The sequence below is a fragment of the Planococcus citri genome, chromosome 1 (genome assembly GCF_950023065.1).
Source record: "Planococcus citri chromosome 1, ihPlaCitr1.1, whole genome shotgun sequence".
NCBI lineage: Eukaryota > Metazoa > Arthropoda > Insecta > Hemiptera > Pseudococcidae > Planococcus > Planococcus citri.
In genome coordinates this window covers 21,156,032-21,181,728 of record NC_088677.1, presented here as the reverse complement: position 1 = coordinate 21,181,728, position 25,697 = coordinate 21,156,032, and the positions used below count along the sequence as shown (strand labels likewise).

The 25,697-nt window shown below is 36.0% G+C and overlaps 1 protein-coding gene across 1 annotated transcript; it reads right to left on the bottom strand.

Annotated features, from left to right (window-relative positions):
* Positions 1 to 5,024: 5,024 nt before the first annotated feature.
* On the bottom strand, positions 5,025 to 25,216 carry LOC135849808 (octopamine receptor beta-3R-like). Its single transcript, XM_065370410.1, has 6 exons — positions 24,956 to 25,216; positions 21,968 to 22,374; positions 17,706 to 18,903; positions 17,379 to 17,629; positions 13,090 to 13,210; positions 5,025 to 12,878 (listed from the first exon to the last, which is right to left on the bottom strand). The coding sequence occupies exons 3-6, from the start codon at positions 18,608 to 18,610 to the stop codon at positions 12,647 to 12,649; spliced, it is 1,509 nt and encodes a 502-aa protein (XP_065226482.1). The 5' UTR covers positions 18,611 to 18,903; positions 21,968 to 22,374; positions 24,956 to 25,216; the 3' UTR covers positions 5,025 to 12,646.
* Between the last annotated feature and the right edge of the window lie 481 nt (positions 25,217 to 25,697).

Sequence of the window (25,697 nt, the reverse complement as noted above, 5' to 3'; positions counted from 1 at the left end):
TCCTTCTCATCGACAAATATTCGAATTCGGTGGTGTATCTGTCTGAGCACCGGGTGAGTCAGGATTTTGAGTAACATTACAACATTTCTATTCTGATTGAGAACGGTGGTGGAAACTACGAATTCAGCAGCACTTGGATTTTGAGGCTTAGTCTCCTCCTTTAAGAATTTTTCAAACACCTGAATTTGAAAAAAAAAAACAACAACACGATTTTGTCAGAGGTTTTTTATTTGTATTCAAAGCATATTTAAATTTACTGGAGGAAAAAAAACGACTCGATTGAAATCTATGATGATCAAGACTAAGACGTTCTGATCGTATTCAGGAATGTACTTACCGAATTCTAATCACCACATCGAACTCGCAATACAGTATGATGGGTCGAAATCAATAATGAAAATTTTAAATGATTTTTCAGGAGATCAGTTAGACATTTTTTAAATAGCTAAGTACTTAAATTCCATAAATTTTAAATAATTGTGAAATTATACAGAATGACTGAAAAGTCATTACCTATTCCAATTTCCACATTTCAAAAGTTTTAGTTTTTTGAAGAAAAAAAAATCAAAAACTAAGCATTCTAGAAAAAAATAATCACATTATGTCCATTGGAAATTCAATTCTCTACAATTTTGGTCAGGTGTAGTATAATTTTTTTGTAGGACGTTTCATTTTACCTTCATATCAATTTTTATGAAATGCTGTTTGTAAATTTTTCAAAAGTCTATTTTTAAAATAATTTGATCTGTAGGTGAAACAAAGCATTCTACGTTCCAATCAACATAATGTCATTAGTTTTTGTCTAGAATGCTTGGTTTTTGATTTTTTTTTACAAAAAACTTAAACTTTTTGAAATTTGAAAATCGGAATACTAATTTTTGTGCAACTCTGTATTTTAAAGATCACCCTAATGGTCATATTTATATTCATAGGTACGTTTTGAGCCAATAACACTTCGCCCATCATCGCATACATATTATTAAAATAATGATCTCTTCAATATTTTCTCAAGTCGTCAGTGTTTGTTATGTTTTCTTGTCGTTCTCCAAAGTAGTTAGCAACTTCTCAAATTCTCGTTTGAAAGCATTTTCATAAAATTCTTCATCCAAGCTTTAAAAAGATTTCAGTACTTCCTTCTTTTTATTGTGGTATTTGATTGGTGGTCCAATTTTTATTCATGTGCCATGAACATAACAGCTGTTTTGTCGCATCATCCCATAATAATTCTGAACACCGAGCATTGTAGAATGCTTCTGCTCCATCCCTCATAATACTATAGTCTTGTGTTTATTATTCCAACTTCTTCTTTGATCTGTGTGAAGAATACTTCAAATATTTTTTCATGTTCTCTGTTTGAAATGCAGAACGCTGCTGGGAAGCCTTCTCTCTATTCATCGATTGTTGGAAGAGTAAACAGTTGAAATTCATACTGATTAGTACCATGTGTGCCGTCAATGCATATGACTTTTGCTCCAAATTGTTTCAGCATTTTTTTTCTGAAATTTGCTCATAATTATCAGAACGAAATGGTCTTTGTTTTAATTCATTCCAAGTTTCAGTTTGTTACTTGTACATCAATATAGGAAGCATCATCTTTGTGTCGTTGAATGGGGCAGGTCAGGTGATGTTGAAATCAAAGCACCTTATTGATGACGTCATTGCACTATTTCTCTGTGCATTTTTTCAAGTTTTTGGTTATACCTATGAGAGAAATTATACCTTACAACTTTTTTTTTTTTTTAGTAGAAATAAGTGGATGAACATGAATTTTGATCAAGACTTTTCTCGAATAAAGTGTTGTAAAAAATTTCCATTTTCGTGTAGAAAAAACTATTTTATGAAAATGTACTTATCTACTCAACAATTCGTGAATAAAGGTATTTCATGAAGTCGTTGTTTCTGCACAAAAACAAAATATTTTTACAACATTCGACGGGAAATTTCATTTTATTTATGAAAAGTTCTCATCAAAATTTTCGCAAATTCACTTTATTCTAGTAAAAAAAGGGCTAAAAACAGAATTCCTCCCATACATGTAACCAAACACTTGGAATTGAAAACCCAGAAAAAAAACGAGAAATGGTATGCACCATGACGTCATCAATAAGGTGCTTCGATTCCGGATTTCCGGCCAAGATGGACTGCTTACTGAATTTGTCAACGAATTTCCGCCTCATTATATTTTGTATTGTGCCTTGGTGTTAATAAAATGAATAACTTTGCTTACTGTTTGAGTATTCATTTCATGCGATTTCATTAGAATTGATTTTCGTAAATATGTGATTTTTAGAAGAACATAATACGTGTTCAATTATTTATTCACAAGCAAATATTACCCATAAAACTTTATCTAAAAAATAAAATAAATACTCATAATCATTCATAACATAAAAATTTTGTAACAAAAAAATACTAAAAAATTGAACTTTTCACATCCCACATATACTAAATTAAAATTACCCCTCTAAATTTTTAATTTCTAAAATTGAGGTCTCAAACATCATTTAATACTAAGCTCAACTCCAACTGTGTTAAAAGTCTGTGCCTGACTTTTATTATATAATTGCCAATGCAAAACACATTTTCACGAGAAATTGCAATCTTTTAAAACTGAAAAGGGCATATTGCTAGGAATCAAAGGAAGTCTAGGTAATAATATATTATCTCCAGCAGCAGTATTTTCAAGAATTGGATAGTATTGACATAAATTGAAAAAAAAAAAAAACACTACAATTGACATTCACAGACAATTAAAATCACGAATATTAGGTACATATTATTTTAAATGGAAAAAAAAATTGTTCAGAACAAAAATTAAAGAAAAATTATGGTATAGTACCTTGGGTACCTTAGAATACCTACTTGAAAATGAGACAAAAATTGTTTTTTCAGTTTTATAAATATGTTTAAATTCACTCAAAGCAATGAAACGTTGTAAACATCACGACATGGTTTGTACAGGAACCAACTTCAATAATACACAAGATAAATTTGCAACTATCTATGCCCATTTTTTATTGACATATTTAGAGCCATCGGACAGTCGAATTTCTGGAGTAACAATAAAACAACAAACAAATTGTGCTTCGAAATATCTTTAAAGAGAATGCATCGCCACTTATCAGAATAAGATTTAACCTTGTTAGCATCAAAATGATTATGATATATGCAATTAACTTTCCTTCCTACAATGAAAAATTTGTAATTTCTTTCAAGGATAAGGGAGTGGATTTTCGTAAATGCAGGTTTCCCTTCATTCGGAGTAATTAAAATTGAACCAATTTCAATTTACACACTTTTTAACAATTGATGTAGTTGTGGATACATCTGAATTTAAAAGAACATCACAAGGTAAAGAATAGGAAAACAACGAATAATCTGTAATATCTGCTAAACAACAATATGGTCTTATCAAACCACTAACAAAATCTGGATACACACCTTTATTTTCATAAAATCCATAGCTCAACATCAATTGGTGTTTTATTGCGATTGTGTGACAAATGTTCACTCTACTCAAGGCAACCGAAGATGTGGCTTTTCCATGCCTATGCTTACTCTCGTACCTCATTGAAGATGTTGAACAAAGAGGCCCCATTAAACGCATTACACTTCAGGGTAATGTAATAAAAAGTGGTGCTTTGGTTTCATCGATTGAGGGAAGAGTTCTTGCAATAATTGCAAACATTCAGTTATCAAAGTTCCAAGATATTGGTACATAAATTTGCTAACTGTTTTACTATAGATAATCGTAACTATTTCTTTTAATTTCAATAACAACGGGAAATGCGAATCATCTTCTGGAATTAAGTCACCTATTGAGAGAGGAAGATTGAAAAGAAAACATTTCATCTCTCTTGATGACATCGACGGATACTTTTGTTGAATGTTACCATTGCTGATAGTCGAAGGTTTACTTCCTTTCTCGTTGAAGCTATATTAAAATGCGAGAATTCTATCATTCAAGTGATCCAAAGTGAAGTATTTGCAATCGATGAAATATGAAATCAATTTACCAACATCATACTTACACAGACACACCCCTTCCAACAAATCATGCATGCAATCAACGCTTAAATTTTTTGTAACATGAAAATCATCAAGTAAATTGAAAATCCATTCTTCTTTAATTCCAGTTTCTGAAACTTTACTTTTTTTAAAGCCTTCATCGTAATTCTCAACGGTTCTTAGTACACATTCTCGTGCATGAAAAATAGAAATAATCTGTTACTTAGAAATCAAACAAAAGCGACAACAGTGATTTGCCGAAAAACTTTCAACAAATCCCAGTTTCTCCCTAGTCTCTGAGACGTTTGATAATAATTTTAGCAAGTAAATAAGAAACATAAAGAAATGGCAATTACTAAGTTCATCTACCTACCTTCTGCTGCACGGTCTAAGTAATTACCAACGAACTCATCATATGCTTTTTCATATTCAGGTGATTGCTAATTTTGCCCAAAAAGTTCTCCTGTTCCAAATTTTTTCAGTTCTTCAAAGTATTCTTTTTTCATTTTTTCTTCAGCTTCAATCTGCTTTTGATTATCCATTTTATCGAATTACGTGCTTATAAAATTTCAACGAATCACATCAACCCCGGTAGGGTTTGTGTAGCCCCATCTTTTGGCCACAAAATGCCTCCTCATTCTCGTAATTTGGCTTGAAAAAATGTATCTAATCATGAAACACCTCATACGAAATGAAACAAAATGATGAAAGATTACACCAAATCCCAGCACTGAAATTCTGATATTTACTGACTCGCAGGTCTTGATCCAAATTTCCTTACACAAATGACAAAACAATGTTGTACTACTTATTAATCGAATATATAATTCTCAGCAAATGAACAAACACCACAGGTTCACAGTAAGCCCTTTGTTAGGCTGCTGCTCGGGATCTTGCCCTCCCCAGACCTGTGGACAATCCACGTGGCTGCCGCAAAACTGACGAGCAGTCGAGCCCAATAGAGTAGCAGGGACGTGAAACGTGAGGTGAAGGATGATTATTTAAAAAAAAATGAATTAACAGCAGCGTAAACAATATTATTGATAAAAGTATCGAGTACAGAAACAACAATTTAAAAAATTAGGTACACGTTATAGTGGTAGTAGGTACATACAGTATTTAGGTAAAAATAAAAGAAAAACGAAAAATACAACGTCATGACTTAAGAAATAGGTAGTGTACGAGTAGAATAGTCGCAGTCGCAGTCGTAAATCGTAATAGATGGTAAGACTTATAAATAATTTGTAAAATGTTGACTATAGCGAAATTACTGTAAGTACATGTATGGTTGGGGTTTATTGGTAGGTATAGGTAGATAGATATAGATGCTCACTCGTCATTCAATGTTCGAGTAGTTAGATATCTATACCTACATGAGATGAAATAGGATGGGATGAGAGTTAGAATAAAGGTATAATATAAAAACGTTGAAAAAAATTCACCAAAAACTGGAGCAATTTTCATTTTTTATAAAACAATCGAATCAATGAATCTGCGTAGCTAAAAATCTCTGTATAAGTATCGTTACTCGTGAGAGTACAACATATTACATAAGAGATAGGTACTCTAACAATAGTAGGTTAATGTATCCTACTCTTGACGATACGTCGTTTTTTTGCACATATGCGAGCGACGTCTACGAAAATATCTCAGGTACTACTACAAAATATCACATGTTGAAATTGTCCGGTTAAAATACGTAAAATTAGGAAACTACCTAGGTATGCATTAGACATTACATACTAATACACTAGTATTGCAGAAAAAGATGGAAAAGCATTAACAGTGGTAACCTACAGATCGGTAAGGTACACGTGACCTACAACAGAGGTCTACCTACAAACTTACCGATTGCCTATTTTTTATGATTCCTATAATCGAATTAACGATACCTAACTACAGATTTTTCAAAAATGAAAATCAATTTTTCAAATTTTTTCATCAGAATTCTGTTTTTTGCAAGCGGAAAACAGAATAGGTATCTAATAGAGATTCAAATCAAGTAACCGAACCTATACTTAGCCTTACAAACTGGTAGGTAGGTATAGAGTACATGCTCATGTTGATGTCATTACTTACGCTTAAGTACGCACCCAAATACCTAGACCTACCCTACGTATGTAATCTAATAAGACTAGAAAGCGTACAGCTATTCAACAGTCGTTAGAGCAAGCTGGCAAATCAGAACGAATACTCGTGTACCTATTCGTCATCATAATTACGAGGCTGAGAGTCTGGTGATACCGAGACTCGAACGATCACTGTTTAAAGTAGGTAAAAAATAAGCTCGTTGATGAAATACATACTTGTTTATAGCGCTCGTATATTAAGAGAAGAAGGGTTCTTCTTGTACCTTATAGTAGATTCTAACATGCATGCTGAGCTGCGTAGGGTGTACCTTATTTTGCAAAGTTGGAATTTGCCATCTTCCACCCACCAAAGTTGTTACTTCGGATGAGAAAATAATTCCATGTTTTTTTATTTTTCCCCATCTGCAAAAAAAAGTGGTGTCGGTAGCCCCCAAATTAGAAAAATGACAAAAAATTAAATTTATCAAAATTTGCGTCCGAATTTTTCTGAATACTTAATCTCCTTTTCAAGAAAACACTTTTTCCAGCCCTTCAAACCATATTGGCCTCCCTGATAAGGAGCCCCTCAAAGTGCAAAAAATCACAAAAAAAATGAGAATGTAAATTTTTAAAAAAATTGAAAATATCTCATTTCTAGATACATTAAAATTGTTCTACATTAACCCCCCCTCACCCTCATTTCAAGAAAAAACATTTGTCGGGCCCACAGATGATGTGGTAGTTCTCGTGTATTGAGCCCCCCCCCCCCCCCCCGTAAATTTGGAAAAAACGAAAAAGATAAAAATTGTTTGGATACTTTTCAGTAAGAAGAATTTTTCTGAATAAGCACATTTTCAAGATGAACCCCCTCAGTCCTCTGGATGAAATTTTCCTTTTGTTTCAAAAGTCCTGGTTATAACTAACTTGCTCATAAGGTTTCGGCTTTTTCCCTGCCAAATTTGCCCGAGTCAACAGGGCGTCTAACAGTCATGAAAGTCATGAATTTTGATAGGTGGTCATGAAAGTCATGCAAAATTCATGAATTTCCCTCGAAACACACTTGGAAATTTTTTTAAAGGGCTAAAAAATGAAAAAAGGTGAATAGTCCAGTCATTAAAGACATTTTTACAGGAAAAATTATTATCAAACAGATCTTTCGCAAATATTGTTCACAGAGGTCCCCTCAACAACATACTAAAAGTCCTGGCCCGTACGGGGTCCGGAACCCCCTCAAAGGGGGGTGGAACCTCCCCCAAAATCAGTTTTTCGCCATTTTCTCCCCCGCATTGCATTTTAGCGAAAAATGTGTAACAGATAAAAGAATCTACGTCAAATTTCCGATCTAATGATGTATCAACTTTCCTTGTATGTTCAAGGGGGGCGGAACTGCAACCATTTAAATGAGGGGGGTTTTCTGAAAAATAGATAAAGGCTATAGGCGCCTAAGAGGGGTGAAATGGTCCCCGAAAACGTTCGAGTTGATATTAGTATGGAAGGTAGGTACCATTGAGAAACTTCCGCGTAGAAAGTTTCAGATCCACACCCCCTCCTCTTTTTGGGGAACCCCCCTTTTCTGAAACTTCAATAACATATTTCTCAACCCCATTTCAACCGATTTTGAAAATTTTTCAGTATGTTATGTATATCCTTAGTAGGTATCCACACAAAAATTTTCAACCCCCTCCCCTCATATTTACCCCTCAAAATAGCGTTTCTCAACTTATTTTATGCTTTTTAACAATAAAAAAAATTGAGGGGGCCAAGTGCTCTGGAGAGGGCTAGATGAGTCTAGCAAAAAATCAGACATCATATTCGTGCTCAGCGGTATCGAATCATAAGAAAACGACACCCTATTCATTAATAATTAGTTATTTTCCCCAAAATTCCCATTTCACCCCCAACCCTCTCTAAGACTCATTTTTACATCATTTTGAGGGGTAAATATGAGGGGAGGGGGTTGAAAATTTTTGTGGGGATACCTACTAAGGATATACATAACATACTGAAAAATTTTCAAAATCGGTTGAAATGGGGTTGAGAAAAATGTTATTGAAGTTTCAGAAAAGGGGGGTTCCCCAAAAAGGGGAGGGGGTGTGGATCTGAAACTTTCTACGCGGAAGTTTCTCAATGGTACCTACCTTCCATACTAATATCAACTCGAACGTTTTCGGGGACCATTTCACCCCTCTTAGGCGCCTATAGCCTTTATCTATTTTTTAGAAAACCCCCCTCATTTAAATGGTTGCAGTTCCGCCCCCCTTGAACATACAAGGAAAGTTGATACATCATTAGATCGGAAATTTGACGTAGATTCTTTTATCTATTACACATTTTTCGCTAAAATGCAATGCGGGGGAGAAAATGGCGAAAAACTGATTTTGGGGGAGGTTCCACCCCCCCTTTGAGTGGGTTCCGGACCCCGTACGGGCCAGGACTTTTAGTATGTTGTTGAGGGGACCTCTGTGAACAATATTTGCGAAAGATCTGTTTGATAATAATTTTTCCCGTAGATGGGACATAATTGGTCTTTAATGACTGGACTAGAAAAAATAAACAAAAAATTTAAAAATCAAAAAAATGAAAAAAATAACGAAAAAGATGAAAATTGTTTGGATACTTTTCAGTATGTAGAATTTTTCTGAATTTAGCACATCTTCAAGATGAACCCCCTCAGTCCTCTGTTCTGAATGGAATTTTCTTTTTGCTCCAAAAGTCCTGTTTTTAACTAACTTGCTCATAAGGTTTCGGTTTTTTTCCTGCCAAATCTGTGTGAGTCAACTGGGCGTCTAACAGCCATGAAAGTCATGAAAAATTCATGAATTTCCCTCGAAACACACTTAGAAATTTTTTTCAAAAGCCTGTAAAATGAAAAAAAATAAAAAAATAAAAAAAAATTTAAAAATTAAAAAAAATGAAAAAATTTTTTTAAATCAAAAAAAATGTTTAAAAATTAAAAAAATGAGAAAACTGAAATGCCTGATGTTTGATCCTGTAAAAACTGGCAACCCTGTTCGACAAGTTAATAGACTGCTATACCTATTTATTGGGTAAAAGTGTGAAAAATTGTCCTAAAATTCCATTTTTTTTTTGTTGGCAGAAAGCTGGTTCTAGACTGTTTTCCTAATTCCAAACTCCCGAACGGACATTTCCCCAAATAAATTTCCCGGAATGCCGAATTTCCGAACGGACGTTTTCCCGAATAGACAATTTTGCCGAATACCAAATTCCCAAATGCTCTTACTTTAGAGGTTTTCATTAGAAAACGATGTTACAAGCCAACGAAGAACTTTTTTGGTACTGTGCAGGCCCAATTTCTAATTCGTTCAACGATTTAGGATTTGCAAGCGTATTTCGGCGACGACTGGTTTCTCCTAATTGCCTTTTTAAGAGATTATCTTTCTGACAATTGGCTCAGAACTTAATCGGAGACGCGTGCTAGTACAGTTCTCAGAAGTTGTGCAGGAGGCTGCTCGGGGAGTGCATCAGACTTCTGCTTGAAGCTTTGCGTTAAATGTTCTACTCTGCAGCTGCACTCCTCCTGATTTGGAGGGTGAGAGTGCTGCGACTGCAAAGCACCTTGATACACCGCCGATTTTTGGCCGAGTGTTGGCATCGTCATAATATTATGGCCTTCTACTGTTGCTAGCATTGTGTCGTATGTGTCGAGCGAGTAATGTTATTACCCTCGCCATAAATGTAGTACCTATGGCATATTTGACACGATAATTATAATGAAACTGGGATTCAATGACTATTCGGGGAAAAACCATCCGAGAAAAGGGTTTGGAATTTTGGCATTTGGGAAATACAATGTGAAAGAAATGCATTCGGGGATTTATCCGTTCGGGAATTCGGCTTCGGGAAAGAATGGTAATCCTCAGAGAGAGTCAATTTTTGGAGAGTCGACGAAAAGTTGTAATGTTTTTTCGTCTAAATTCTCAGCGATCAATTTTTTAATAAAATAATCAAATAGTGGTAATTGTTGCCAAAATTGATTTGAAATGTTTGCTCTTTCGACCAATCGTCCTAGAAGCAATAATGTTTGCCTCACCACCTGCCTAAAAAATGCCATTTTTGTTTCAAAGTTGGCCAAACTAAAGTTGTGGGTTTTACAAAATTCCTCAAAGAGCTTCTTTGTTTCGTCTAATTTCACCCCTCTATCTCAATCCTTTCATTTTTTTCAGTTTTTATGACAATTTTTCGATATTTTTGAGGTTTTTTGTGAGGGCACGGCGTGTCTTCAGGTGCTCCCACGAAATATGCCCTGCTTCTGTATAATACATTTTTCGGAAAAACCCCCAATTATGTTGGCCACCTGCATAGAGACCTTCAAAGTTGAGAAATATCAAAAAAATTCAGCAAATTGTTTTTTTTTTTGAATTTGATCCCTCACTTTTTTAAAAAAATGACTGTTTATCCAGAATAAAAACACCTCACTTAGATGCTTAATTTTCATTTTGGCAACTGGCAATTAACGCCGAAAGTGAATTGAAATTAATCCATTGATCTCCAAACCATAATATTGGCAAGTTCGACTCATTCAGGTACAATTATTGAACTTGGAAAATCAAAATAACTTCGTCGTCGTCGTGGTTCCTTGTCCTTTACAGGACATTGGAAATCGCATTTTTGTGGTACCCTTACAGGGTGAGGCGAATGCCTATTGCCACTGCGATTATTCTGGGGAATCGACGTTGTTTCGAGCTTCCACTAGTAGTTTCCCGTTGCTTTCTAGTGACATCTACACAAGCACCTTGGAGCTAGCCGGGTAGTTTAGAGACCCTGAGCTCCTCAGTGTTGACCTCTATAGACGCTCGAACCAGTTTCAGCTTTTTGATTCTGCTAACAGATGGCGTGCATTATCTGTTAGCTCGGCTAAACTGGTAGTCCCCCGGTACTTGGCGTGTAATGTTGATAATTGCACGAACGATTTTTTAATTACACGCACAAGCTTGCCTCTGTAGCTGGGTTTGAACCGGGTACCTCTTGAACGGAGGTCCGCGGCTCTACCTACTACGCCACCGAGGGACTTCCAAAATAACTTATAACAATGAAATTAATTTTTCAACAAATAAAATTATTCTCTGAAATGTAGAGAGGGAGCTAGTCCCACCTTTTCATCGTGGAAATGAGGGGGGACAAATTGAAAACATTGAATGGTGCTCTTCTGATGAAGATGAATCAACTCCAAGGATTGAAATTGAAAAAAAAAAAATCATAAAAATATTAATTTTATTTTTTATTCCTGTTTATGTGGGGAGGGGGGGGTGGTGAAAAATATTTTAACAATATCTCTATTGAAAATGGACCTTTAAGAATTAGAAAGTGAAAAAACGTCGAGATTTCATTTTTTCGGATTTCTCGTATATTTTGTTGAGGGCTGGGAGCAGAAGGAGAGGGGGCTTCCTAGCACGACATATATTTCACCGAGATGGCTGCAAATTTCATTGCGTGATTTTCTCACCTGAAGTGACAACTTTAAGGGATGGGAGCAAAAAATAAATAAAAAACGAAACAAAAAGTTCCATCATGTATAAATAAGGTACACCCTTACGTTTGACGTATGTAGTTACACACGAAAGTGCAGTGTGCTCGAAAATATTGACAACCGTCGACAAGTGTTTCGTTCAAAGTGTAGATTTATGCGCTGTTTACTGCGACCTAACATAGAGACAGGTACCAGGTAGCTACGTATATTTTTAGCCAAAAAAAAAAAAAATAGTTTGGTTCGACGGGAGCTGAATATTTCTGAGCACACGCTGGTATGTGTATTGTGTTGTGTTCACCTACAAATCTAAGTACAAAATGTATTTGTAAGTAACAACCCAGAAGCGAAAAATTCTCCAGGTACACGCAAATCGTAACCTACCTCCCTCATAGGAGTGCGAGTACCCGAGAGTAAGTAAGTACTAATAGGTACATAAGTAAAAGTAAGAAAAAAGATAAGCGTATGTTGAAAACATGGGTGAGCCTATTCCTTTTTTGACTCGTCGACGTCCTTCAAATCGATTCGAATAGCTACGCGAGTATCTAACTACGAGTACATATTTGCATTAAAAGCGCTCATCGCACGTTTTTCTGTATTGGAAAAAAAGAAAAGAGAAAGAAATAAGGAATAGGTGGGGGGGGGAAGGTAAACGTATAAGCCATACTGTATACCTATTTATACTGTATGAGAGATTCTTTCATTCGCATTAACAAATACTTTACAGATTGATAGGTTTCACGTTGAATTGGTGATTGGAAATCACGTCGATGGAGATGTAGGTAGGTATTGCGACTGAGAAAAACCAGTAGGTACAGCACTATACGGCTGTCTCAATCGAAATATAGATCCCTTGGTGTTCGGTTTCGGCGAACACGTGATTGCCGACTAGTAGTTTGTTAGTACATAGTACCTTACTAACAGTGTATACTGTATATTCTCACAAAATCGGATAATATACATAATTATGATCCGTTTTTGAACGGTAATGTTTTCACAGTAACCAGCGAGTAGGTACATAGCCGTTAAGGCAGGGCACCAGGCAGGTTCTCCAGGAACCAAATATCGAATCGAACCGAACCGATCAAACAAATTGAGACGCCGTCGAATCCTCATCTTTACTGCACCATGGCAATTTACCCAAACATGGAAAAAAACACAGCAGGGTATTTTTAAACGCGTCTCGAAAATCCCTGTTGAAATAGGCGTATATCAACGGATTCAAAGCCGAATTGAAATATCCGATCCAAAACACAATGGTCACCACGGAATCCGGACAATGACAAGCCGGACCGCAAAGTGTGCTGATCATGTACCTAGAATCGTAAGAAAAACCAGGCTTAATTTCATCAAAATATGTAAATAATTACGTATTGTATTTGCTATCGGGTGGTATTCGTTCGATTTTAGCGAACCATACTCGTACTAGTATCTTTTTAGCTGCTATGAGTAGCTTTGGAATGGCTTTGGCACATCCTCCAATTACCAAATAACATTTTTAGGTAAGTGCTCGATTGGATTACTCACCAGAGAAAAAAAGGTAGCCAACACAATAAGAAAACTCCCATGATTATTCCCAACGTTCTGGCTGCTTTGTGCTCTCTTCTCCACGAACTGTTGCTATGTCGCAAGCTGGTTGTCGTTTTACCTACAAAATACAGACACTCAATTATTGCAAATGATGGAATGCATTCCTTTTACAAGTACAATTAACGAGTGTAAGTATGCAAGTGAGCAAGAAGGTAGACACTAATCAGGTGATCGACGCGCTGGCAGCTGACATTTGCAATTTATTTTCTTGAACGAAAAGTCGGAATTACCCTAGCTATAGCATTCGACCGATGTGTGCAAAACAACAATGATGAATTCGAAGACCTGAAGTTTTGTACCGTTTTTTTTTTTTTTTTTTTTTTGAAATTTGAAAGCCAATTTCTCCGAAAATTTGTAATGAACAGGTAATTTTGGCAGAAAAATTCCAATTTTTTGGAATGAAAATAGTATGAGAAAATTTCACCTACTTGAATCAATTTTTACCATAACTTTTGAAATTGACATTTTTTTAAGAATCAAAAGAGTCTTATTATAGATTGAAAATGAAGTTGACAACTTTTCGAATTATGAAGTTTTCCTGGGTTTGCTCTCGCTGCTCCGAGAATCAAGATGGAGTAAAAGTCAAAAGTCGAATGTTTAATCTGACAATTGTTTTCAACGTAGCTACCTTAAAATTTTCGAATGTTATGAATTGGATGAGCAAAATGAATTGGATGAGCAAATTCAACTTTTTTTGAGCATTTTCGACGAATTTTGAGCTCAAAATTGTGTCAATAGTTTCGATAGGAATCGTCAATTTATTCAGCAAATCGCTCGGAAAAGTTTAGATTTTGGCCAAATCACATTTTTCAACCATTTAGAGACGATTTTTTTTTGTAAATTTTGGACCCAAAATATCGAGCAACGGTTATTTTTTACTAAAAAAATACATATAAGATGGCTTCAACTTTGAGAAAATATGTCTGGACTTTGATATGCATAAGGACGACGTGCGCTTTATTTTGGATTTTTTAGAATTCCGCAAGGTTTTTCAAAATAAGTCAATTTCCCAAACTTATGTTCTTCATGTTGGAGAACCCCTTCGACGACATTTTGGAAAATTTACAGCCGAAAATTGATTTTTCTCTCAAGCCCAAAAAAATAGTTTAGTCTTGCTCAATTTTAAGAATACATACGTACAATTGAGTAGAAATGTTCAAACTGTGGTGTTTTCAGGGTAAAATTCGAGAAGGTAAAACGCATCATTCATCATCATCATACCTCCTCTCACATACTTATTGCCATAAAAAGACCAAAATTGGATCAGAGTCGAGATCAAAATTTGATGAAAATAAGTCTACTCAAGTTTTAAATTCAGCCAAACTTGCTAACTCAAGCAGTCTGGTTCGTTGAAAACATGTGGCGATATTTCACCATGTTGTTAGTGAACTAAGTTGAATTACTGTTTTCAATTTCCTGTCGATTTTTTTTTCATTTTGCATAAAATGAATATCGTACTATGTAGATTTGTTCGAGAAAAACATTAGCATATTGGTATTTTTAGTAAAAATGCCGCAAAATGAAAAACCCCGTTACTTACACAATTTGTGTAATCACATTTTGAAACCGGTTCATTGGAGATAGAAAAAAAAGCGTGAAACAAAAGTTTAGAGTGTAAGAAATTGAACCATTTTCACTGATCGGATTTTGAAGCCGGTTCATCAATTACAACCAATTATCAAAAATTACCCAAAAATTGGAAATTGAAAAAAAAAACTTGAAACAAAAGTTGTAGGGCCTGAAAAATTACACAATTCTGCATAATCACATTTTGAAACCAGTTTATTGGTTCGCATTTACCAACCAGTTTTTGACAATTACCTGAAAATTGAAGATAGAGAAAAAAGCTTGAAACAAAAGTTGCAGAGTGTAAAAAATTGAACCTTTTTCGCTGATTGGATTTTGAAACCGGTTCATCAATTTTCAACCAATTATCAAAAATCATCCAAAAATTGGAAATTGAAAAAAAAACTTGATATAAAAGTTGTAGGCAGGGGTTGAAACTGTTTAAAAATTGATTTTTGGTTTTTGGTTTCAGTTCAGTTTTCACCTTTTGATAATTGGTTTTTGGTTTACAGTTTTTTGGTACTTTTATTTGGTTTTGGGTTTTTGGTTTACAGTTTTTTAGTACTTTTATTTGGTTTTGGGTTTTTGGTTTCAGTTTTCAGATTTTTTTCCTGCCAATTATCGCATTATACCTCCTAATTCTAGGTAGTATTAGCATTATTAATTATTGTATTCATTTCTACTAGTCAATTAATGCATAAAAGTCAAAACATTACACATATTTTGATGATTTAAATTTTAAATTTTGTATATTTGGTTTTTGGTTTATTGGTTTTGATCAAATATTTTTTATTTCTGGTTTTGAGTTTTGCACAAAACAGATTTATATTTGGTTTTTGGTTTTTTAACAGTTTCAACCCCTGGTTGTAGGGCGTGAAAAATTACACGATTCTGTTCAATCACATTTTGAAACCGGTTCACATGGTTGGCATCTAGCAACCAGTTTTTGACAATTACCTGAAAATTGGAGATGGAGAAAAAAGTTTAAAACATAAGTTGTAAAGTGTGAAAAATTGAGCTCTTTTCACAAATCAGATTTCGAAACCGGTTAATTAATTCGCAGCAGCCATCAAAAGTTACCTGGTGGGCTGGTTGCAAATTGTAATTAGACATTTTCAAAACCTGATTCACGAAAATGGTTCAATTTTTTATTCTAGCTTTTTTCTCTATCTTCAATTTTCGGGTAATTGTCAAAAACTGGTTGCTAAATGCAAACCAATGAACCGGTTTCAAAATGTGATTGAACTGAGTTGTGTAATTTTTCACGCTCTACAACTTTTGTTTCAGACTTTTCTCTCAATTTTCAATTTTTGGGTAATTTTTGATAACTGGTTGCAAATTGATGAACCGGTTTCAAAATCCGATCAGCGAAAATGGTTCAATTTTTTACGTTCTACAACTTTTGTTTCAAGCTTTTTTCTTCTATCTCCAACTTTTAGGTGATCGTCACAAAAACTCGTTGCTAAATGCAAACCAATGAACCGGTTTCAAAATGTGATTAGACAAATTGTGTAATTTTTCACGCTCTACAACTTTTGTTTCAAACTTTTTTCTGTATCTACAATTTTTGGGTATTTTTTGTCAACTGGTTGCAAATTAATGAACCGGTTTCAAAAAATACATATCACGTTTTTGTCGCCTTAGTGTGTAGAATACATCGCGCCAATAAAAACCATTAATTAACGCCATAATGTGATCAAATCTCGAATTTTGGAATTTTTTTCTTTTTCAGTTTGAGGGTCAGGCTCAGGGGGTTCATATTAGAAAACTGAGTCTGTAATAACGAAGTAATAAAAACCAAAAATCAACTTCCCGTATTGAAGAAGACCTCGATCGTTGTTAGGAATCTCGAAATATAAATTTTCAAAAGCTCTCACCCTCCCTTCGTTCGTGCGAATTTGTTTCTCATTCCAAAATAAACTAATTTCATATTGATTTCAAATTGATCACAACGTATACTCCACTGTGAAGTCCAAAATGAATTGAAAAAAAAAATGACAAAATTGTTCTAGGAGGGGGGAGGGGGCAGAAAATATTTTGTAAGGTACCAGTAATTTTTTTTTGAAAGGCGATGAAAAAGTATTGAAAATGTAGTGATTTTTGTTCAACGAAGTCCTGTGGACAGTGGACACCCTGATATAGCGAAATGGCAAACTTGAAGGAGAACGAATTAATGTCAAATTTTATCTAATCCATTGATGTAAAATGATGTACGAGTAGAACAAGTTGCATCTCAAATCAATTTAAATGTAGTAAACACCTGTGAAATGTGCAAGAGAGAGGTGTCAGACCGTCCAAAATTTATAAAACATGTGCAGTCCAACTCGCACAAATTCATTGAACCCCCTCCCAGTTTTCATTGTTTTTGTTTCACGATGGAAGGGATAACAAATTTATGTTTGCCGTTTTGGTTCAAAAAGCGAATATTGGAATGGAGTGGAATGCCTACAATCAGAAATTGAAAAATTTTACATCATTTTCAATTTTTCAATGTTTTGGAAAATTGGGGGCAATCAGGAATCAATTATTTTCACCTGAGGAATTGTATGTATTTCTGACCTCTGACTACAGCTCTACCTACTAAGCGTACTTGCCCTTGCTCTGACCATTGCCACGTCAATCGGGGGAGGGAGGGGTACGTATTTGTATGTACGACCTACCATCCGAGTTGAGGATGACAGCTGCGGTTTTGCTGGTCTCAGAAGTTGAAGAAGAATTCCTGGACGTAACCGTCGAGCTGGAATTGTTAAACGCTTCGTTGTCCATGGCAGCGGCGGCGGCGTGTAAGCGATTACTGTTATGCATATAACGATTCGGTCGTTGCGCTCTTTGCTGATGAATACTGTTCAGCACGATGTTACTGGAAGTTCGAGATAACGCTTTTCGTTGTCTGATGGCCTCTTTGTATATTCTAAACACATACAAATGTACAATTAGTGGATATTACAGTATATCTAGTTTGGTAAACCGTAATGTAGCGTACGTACCTGTAATACATGATGACCATAACGACTCCAGGAATCCAAAACGAAACGCTGGACGAAATAATCAGGTAATAATTATTGACAACGAAGGAACATTCGTATGGATGTTTTCGACGATAATCGAGATGATCGGCGGTCGTGTACCAGCCGAGGAAAATAGGCGTGAACGATATCAGCGCCGGCAGCAACCACACATTAGCCAGCATGAAGCAGACCGTTTTCTCCGTCATGATTATGGGATACTGCAGCGGCCTGACAATGGCGTAGTATCGATCGACGCTGATACAGCACAAGTGCAGAATGGACGCGGTCGAAAAATACACATCCAACGAGTTCCACACGTCGCACATGAATCTGCCAAACAACCACTTACCATCCGTTATGTTGACGGTGGCGTTAAAAGTCATGGCACATAGCGCCACTAACAGATCGGCGAACGCCAAAGACACCACGTAGTAATTGGTCAGAATACGCAGCTTACGATGGCGGATCACGCTAATGACCACCAAAGCGTTACCCAGCACGGCGCATACGATTATCGAGCCCATCACCAGCATCTTCAACACCAATGGCGGCGTCAAGCGTACATTCTCGATAACGGCCGATTGCAGAACCGCCGCTGTGCTGGTCACAGCCGCCGCCCAAGCCGAAGACGACGACGATATATTTTGAGGCAGCGTCGCCGCCGAGCTGATTTCTTTTATGGCCATCGCGATGGTGATGGTCGACTTTACAGCAGCCACAGCGACAGTCGCCGAAATATTCGAAGGAACGAACGCATCGCCGACGACGCCGCCACCGCTGCTGCTGCTGACGACCACACCGTCGCCGATATCTGTATTCAACGCTATCCAGCTACCAACAGCATTCGGTCTACCCATAACAGGCCACGGCCAAACACATTTCATCTTTTACCTCGGGCGATGATGGCAATGGCGATGATGATGATAATGGCAACGGCGACGACGACGACGATGATGACGATGACGGCGACGTTGTTGTTGGTGTTACATCATCACTGCTGCGAGAAGTGGTGCACGGTGGTGTTTTTTTACTGGTACTGCCATCGATTACGCTCGTCGCAACAATCCAAGTAACAAGGAATCGTGTTCTTTGATAACCATACATTTCGATGCCGTCGCTGGTACTTCAATTGATACTGTTGCTGATGGTGCTTTTGCTGCCGTCGTTACGGTTGACCCTATTGATACGAGAAACAGTGAATTATTAACCGGTAAATATCGTCGGGAATGGCGAATGTCTAATTGTTTGCGCTTTTCCCTAAAATTTCGTCAGTATAGCAGGGGTTCCCAAAATAGCATTAGAATGTCAATCGCCTGATTATTCAATTCGTTATAAGTTCACGTTGACAATGTATCATTTAAAAAGTAACCAACCAAGCTTTGTGAAATTTTCAGGATACTTATTTTGGAATATTTTTTTGTGCAACATGTCAAAAGGAGACTACTCTACAATTTTTCTAATTCAGGGCATGTACTCGGTTACTTCTTCAGTAATCGAGTTACTAAAGTTACTAAAAGTAACTTTTGGTGACTTTTTTCCAAATTTAGGTTGCTAAAGTTACTTTTTTTCAAAATTTCCCGAATTTTTCAAAATCTCGGTCCTACTTTGGGAAGAAAAAAAAATCTCTATTTATGCCAAAAAAATGCTGAAATATACTTACAAATAACCAATCCTACCTTTTTCAAAATTGCCAGAAAAACTCGTTTCTTCCTAAAGATTTATAAAAATTGTGATTCCCCCTCGAAAATTGAAAAAGTCTCATTCGCCTCCCCCCCTCGACACAAAAAATCTCAAAAATCTCGCTATTTGGTAGAAAATGTCAAAAATTGATAGAAAAAAAATTGCTTTTTGGGTAGGTACTAAAATTGTAAAAGTTTTGATTTTTGCAAAACATTAACAAAACATCAAAATTACTAGAAAAAATCACACCCCCTCGCCTCCCCTTGAATTTTTTTGACAAAAATTAGGTATGCCAAAGTTTCACTTTTTACCAAAAAAATTGCAACATAGTTTACCTCTTTCGACAAAAATTGCGCCCAACTTGAAAATTTCTCGAGTTTAAATAGTTCTTTTCAAAGAAAAAATGAAGGAGGCGAGGGGGAGGGGTCTCAGAAGATTTTTTTGGCTTTGCAATAAAATGTTACTTTTTTATCAATTATCAAGAAGTTTGATTTGAAAAAAAAAATTGTCGATGTCTTTCTTTTTGACAAAAATTTTCACTGTTTAGTAAAATTTTTCTAGCTGCTTAGTCTCGTTTTTTAATCAAAAATTTTCAAAAAGTAGGTACCTATCAATTTTTGCCAATAATTCCCAAATATTATTGCTTTTATCGAATGTTGTCCAAGTCTTGCATTTTGCAAATTATTGTAAAAAATGTTCACCTTTTTCGCAAAATAGCCGAAAATTGAGAAGAAGTCTTTTGCCTTTTGCTAACACTCTTGTCGAAATCTTATTTCCTGCCAAAAGTGGCGAAAAAGCTCACTTTTTCCCTGAATTGCGAGAGAAGTAAGTATCATTTTATCTAACAAGAATTGCTTAAAAGTCACAAGGTTGTGTTTTTTTGAAAAAAAATCCAAAAAATCTCACTCATGCGTCACTTTTTTACCTATGATGAGAAATTATCAGAAAACTTCGTTTTTTGCCCCAATTGCCTTTTTAATCATAAAGTTATAAAATCAAGTTTTTTTGACAAAATTTGAGAAAAAAGTATCACTTTTTTGCACACTGGCTAAAAAATTTTGCTTATTGCTAAAATTGTACAAGTTTCTTTTGAGTTCGATTTTTAGGAGAGGAAAAGTTCTGGTTTTTTGGTGATTTTTTTCTAAACTAAAATATTTTATTCGCTTTTTGTCATTTTTTTGGTTACTATTCGAGCTTTTTTGATTATATAAGTTACTTTTCTTTGGAAAAAAATTAGGACAAGCCCTGCTAATTAAAATATGAATTTATTCACTTTTTTTTATTTTTTATTTTATATTTACCCTTGCCTGAGGTACGTAGCTAATTGCAAAATTTAATGTCACTTTTTTGGAAAATTTCTTTTTTGCCTTTTTGCACAATAATCGTTTTTCTCAAAGCATTAACAACATGAGAAAATTGAAAAAAATTGAAATTCCGATTAGAAATAGAAATGGGTAACAAAATTCGAATTTTTTTCAATTTTTCCTTGTCTTATGGTGTAATTTTTTTCAATTTTCGGATCAACAGTATCTCGTAACTTTATTTGAGTCCCAAGGGAAAAAAACATCGTAGGTTAGGATGGATTCCACCCCCCCTCCCACTCCAAAAAAAAAGTCAGTAAGTCTTGACCAAATTGGGCAAAAACCTTCACTGCGAGTGGAAATAATCAACTACCTACTCCGGAGATGCCTTTGGAGGGGAAATTGAAGAGCATTTTCAAAAAAAAATTTTTTATTCCTGTATCCACTCGACCTACCTACTGTTTATTCGTGTTTTGAAAATTTTTGCTTCTATGTAGTATATTTCGCATTAATCATTCCAGAACATCGAATTGGAAAATTTTTGAAACTGGGGAAAAATTTTGGAACGGAGGGGTGCCCATTTTTGAATCATTATTGACAATTTTGAAAATTCGAGCAAAATAGCCAAAAATTTGAGGAATTTTTTTTGATTTTTTTGAAATTTTCAATAATGATTGAAAAATTGGCACTTTTGCGTTCCAAAATATTTCCTTAGTTTCACGAACTGTGTATTATTTTGATGTTTGGACTCGATGAATGCAAAATATCGAGGAAGAACAAAATCTTCAGAACTTGAATTTGAGGAATTTTTTTTGATTTTTTTTGAAATTTTCAATAATGATTGAAAAATTGGCACTTTTGCGTTCCAAAATATTTCCTTAGTTTCACGAACTGTGTATTATTTTGATGTTTGGACTCGATGAATGCAAAATATCGAGGAAGAACAAAATCTTCAGAACTTGAATTTGTCCAAAAATAAGCGATTAGTAAATTTTCAACTGCTCAATATAGAACCCTAAAAGTCCCAATACTTGTTGGGCGAATGCCCCCTCTTTGTAGGCACATTTTCTCTCCTCCGGGAGCACCTGTGGAGCTAAAATGTTTTCTGCATAATTTTCAACTCAAGATGAAGGTCGGTGCCGAATTTGGTCAAATTCAGCTGGATTTTTTCTATCCTTTTAGGAGATCCAGTCAATGTTTGGGAACCCTTGCCCTTCCAAAAGCGCAATCGAGTATATGGAATGATTTGCAAATTCTAACCTTGGACGAGCAGGTAGATGGTGCGAATCGATAAGTAGTAAACGATACTCAATGCGAGATCATTGATTGTGACTCGAGCTTTCGTGATCGTAGGTGTCCAGCCTGGGCCAGCAATTGAGGCTCAAGTACGAAATTGCAGTGCGGCGGCGGCGATTCTGCGACGCTTAGCTTATGACGCGAGATTAGCGAGAGTGCAGATTTTCAACGAAACGCCGCCGCGTCTGTGTGTACCATCTGGTGTTACGAATTTGTCGGCGGTCAATCTACTCGGAATTTGCTTGGACTTCGCTCAGCGTCAGTGGAAAATGATGGCTGTTGAAAGACTCGCAGTCGCTCCTCGTTACACGTTGATGAGATGCGGTTCCGGTATCCGTCGCCAGGCTGCCAGTTCGCATTCCAGCTTTCATCTGTCAAGTACATAGGAAGTAGTATAGTAGTACATCAATAATAGGTTGCATTTACGAGTACATATTTATTATTCACAAAAGAAAGGAAAGATTATGGATCAACCTTGAGTGAGGAAGTTACGCCGAGGCATTTTTCGAGAAAAATCTCAATTTTAGATCAATTTACTCCCTCCTCCCCAAGGTGCCCTTAAAAGGGTCCATCTGTAAATCCAACATCATTTTCGTGTTCATGGAATTCGATTCGTATGAAAACAACACCCATATTGTCAACTTTTTTCAGACCCAAAATTGGATGGGGCGATGCTCATGGGCCAAAAATGAACTTTTTCAGGAATCGTTGCATTTTTTTCCATATTTTTTTAAGGTTCGCGTGAAAAATTACAGAAATTCATCACTATAGTGTTTTTTTTTTGCAGTGCTATGACACGAAAACTACATTTCTTAGAGTTTTTGTTAGTGACCCACCTGAAAAAGAAATTTGAAGCAGTTTTCAAGAATAGTATACTCGCCTGAACGTATTCTAAGAAGAGAAAAAAAACTTAGTGTGCTTGAATTAGGTTGGGTGGGGGGTTAAAAATTTCGAAAAAATTCATACGGATGGACTCATGCTTCCTGAACATATTTTTCATTCAAAACTCGTTGAAGTTGGATTGTGTTTCGAAAAAAAAAAGTTTTTTTGTCACAGTGGACAGAGGGGCCCAACAATGTTCAATCGAAATTTCAAAACTTTGAGGACAAAGGCATTTTACGTATTTTACCCGTCAATTACTTACACCTTTTACAGCACAAACACTTTTATTCACGATAAAATATTTAAAAAATTACAAAAACATTAACTTTTATAAAGTGAGACGCGTTTCGGCCATCATAGCGACCATTATCAATCACAAATGAGTAGAAAAATGCGTGTTACTGTTACATTGTAGAAGATGATAAAATGCGTCGTGAAATGTATATGAGAGGGGGGGGGGGGAAATAGGTAACAAGAACAGAGTAGCCATCTCCTTTCTGCTACTTTTTGTGTCTTGGGCTGCTTTAGAAGTTGATTTGCACTGAATATGCATCATTTGGAACGGTGTAATTTAATTGATTATAAAATGTGCGAAAAAGGAGAAAAACACTAGATACATATTTTACCTGGTTGGGAAAAAAATTGGGAAATTGTGTGAAATTGGAGAAAATCGAGAAAATACAAAAATTCCAACAATATTTTAGTTCCTGAGTTTTCTAAAATTCCAATTTTCTACTATCATCGATAGGTATTTATTTTTTTGAGCTCATTAAAATTGTAAAAGGCAGTTTACCTCGGACCCGCTCATTCTGGAGGGCCCGACCAAAGAAGTTTTAAAACACAAATCTTAAAAATCTTATGCCCTCGCATCGCTCGGGCTTCATTTCTTTTCTATTTAAAAATCGAAATTTCTGAAAAAAAAACTACTTTTAAAGTTTCAAAGTGAAAGATTTCTTTAGTACAGACAGAGTATGTATTTCATACATTTTTAATGTCACACGGGAACTATTGAAAATTGGCCAAAAACTCTCCCCCTCCCCGAAAAAAATGTGGATTTTATTGAAAACCCAGTTTTTTCGTCAAATAATTGGAAGGGAGGTAGAGAACTGAAAAACTATTCTCGAAAAGTCGCGTTTTTTGAATATTACATTTTGGCAGACACCCTGTATTTGATTCTGATTGTCAGTGGCGGATTTGAGGGGGAGTTGTATAGGAGGTATCCCCCCCCCATTTTGCAAATCCGTAATTTGATGGCAAAATCACCGATCTTTTCTCAAAATTCTCATTTTTTTCAAAAGCTTTTGCCGTTTATATTTCTCAAATTATTCATAAAGTATTTTCGTTCTAACTTTCAGGAATATCAGTGGTGGAAAAACTGGCTTTTCACCTTATAAGATTTTGCTCTCGCTTCGCTCGGGTCAATTTTTAAGTACTTATTATGAACGAAGTTACTATTTTTTGTCGGCATACCTACTAATTTACGCAACTTTGTCCTTTACATTTTCGTCAATTCTATTTACATCTGTTGTGAACATTACTTTCTTCAGAACTCCATTACCCACAACTTTTATGTGGTTTTGAGAATAAACGTTAAAAGTTTCTCAATTTTTACACTTCCAAACTTGAGAATAAACGTTGAAAGTTTCTTAATTTTTACACTTACGAACTTGTAACTAAATTACCTTCTTTTTTTTTCACCCAACTTGGGAATTTCCAGTCGAATAAGTTGGAAATTTTCAGTCAAATCAGCTGGGAGCACTTTATAGTTTTTGCCCCCCCCCCCCCCGGAAGCTAAACCACTTCGCTACGTCCTCCCATTTGTGTAGGTATCTGTACCCTGTGATTTCACATCAACTCGTAGGCTATCATGAAAACCCGATTGTTAGATAGGTTAGGTGCAAGTTTCCCCTTCATGTACAGTACGTAGGCAAAACTTGATTCTGATCGGTGATTATCCTTGATTCGAACGCCTTATTGCGTTTGTGTACGTCTACGTGTACGTAACGTACCTTAGTACACACATATATGTACACGTATAATGTAGGTTAGGTAAGCTAGATAGGTAGGTACCTTTATTAGTAAGACACCGGATGAGCACGTACGATTATTACTGGAGCAGCAGTTCGCATCACTGACACTGAGAAAAAAAAATGAGAAAAACTAGTATATCGCAGGATAATCACAACAACAACAAAGACGTCAACGACGAGCGAAAATAAAGAGCGCGACAAAGTAACGCTAACGCGGCCACCATTCCACCATTCTGCGAAGCGTTCGTTGTAAAACTAAAACTAAAAGCTAAAGCGCGAAACTTTAAGTTAATATTATCGAATTTCGTGCAGCCTAACGCCCCCCCCCCCCCGCACGTAACCGTCGCACATCGTACGTGGTATTCGTGTATAATACGAGCAAACGCGAACTGAAAATCTATACAGCTGCAACATTTATTCCTCTTTCCTCCCTCGCCCGTCTCATGTCGTTTGTATTTTTGCTTCACCCTCCGTGCTCGACTTGTTCCTTTTGGAACTTTGTCCTTCGTCCTTCGTCTACCCAGACGGAAGCATGAATGGCTCATGGCTGCGACTAGGCTAGGATTGCTGTTCGCTGGCTAGCCTAGCCTATAGCGAGTACGGGTAGCTGACTGGGTGGCTCGGTCGCCTGGCTACCTGCACGATTGCCGTTTACCATTCGACGACGGTGGCAATTTTAATACCTAGGTCTATGACACGATCGCGGAATCGGAATTGGCACAAATAAGTGCTCCGAAATACGCGAGTAGCGACTGGAAATCAAATTTCATACGTACATCTGT

What these genes read in the sequence shown, in the direction of transcription:
- LOC135849808 (XM_065370410.1), bottom strand. Translation starts at nt 18,610, where the DNA reads ATGAAATGTGTTTGGCCGTGGCCTGTTATGGGTAGACCGAATGCTGTT. An exon ending in ATGGTCATCATGTATTACAG is followed by an intron (nt 17,630 to 17,705) that starts GTACGTACGCTA and finishes GTATGTGTTTAG; the next exon opens with AATATACAAAGAGGCCATCA. An exon ending in TGTCATCCTCAACTCGGATG is followed by an intron (nt 13,211 to 17,378) that starts GTAGGTCGTACA and finishes TGTATTTTGTAG; the next exon opens with GTAAAACGACAACCAGCTTG.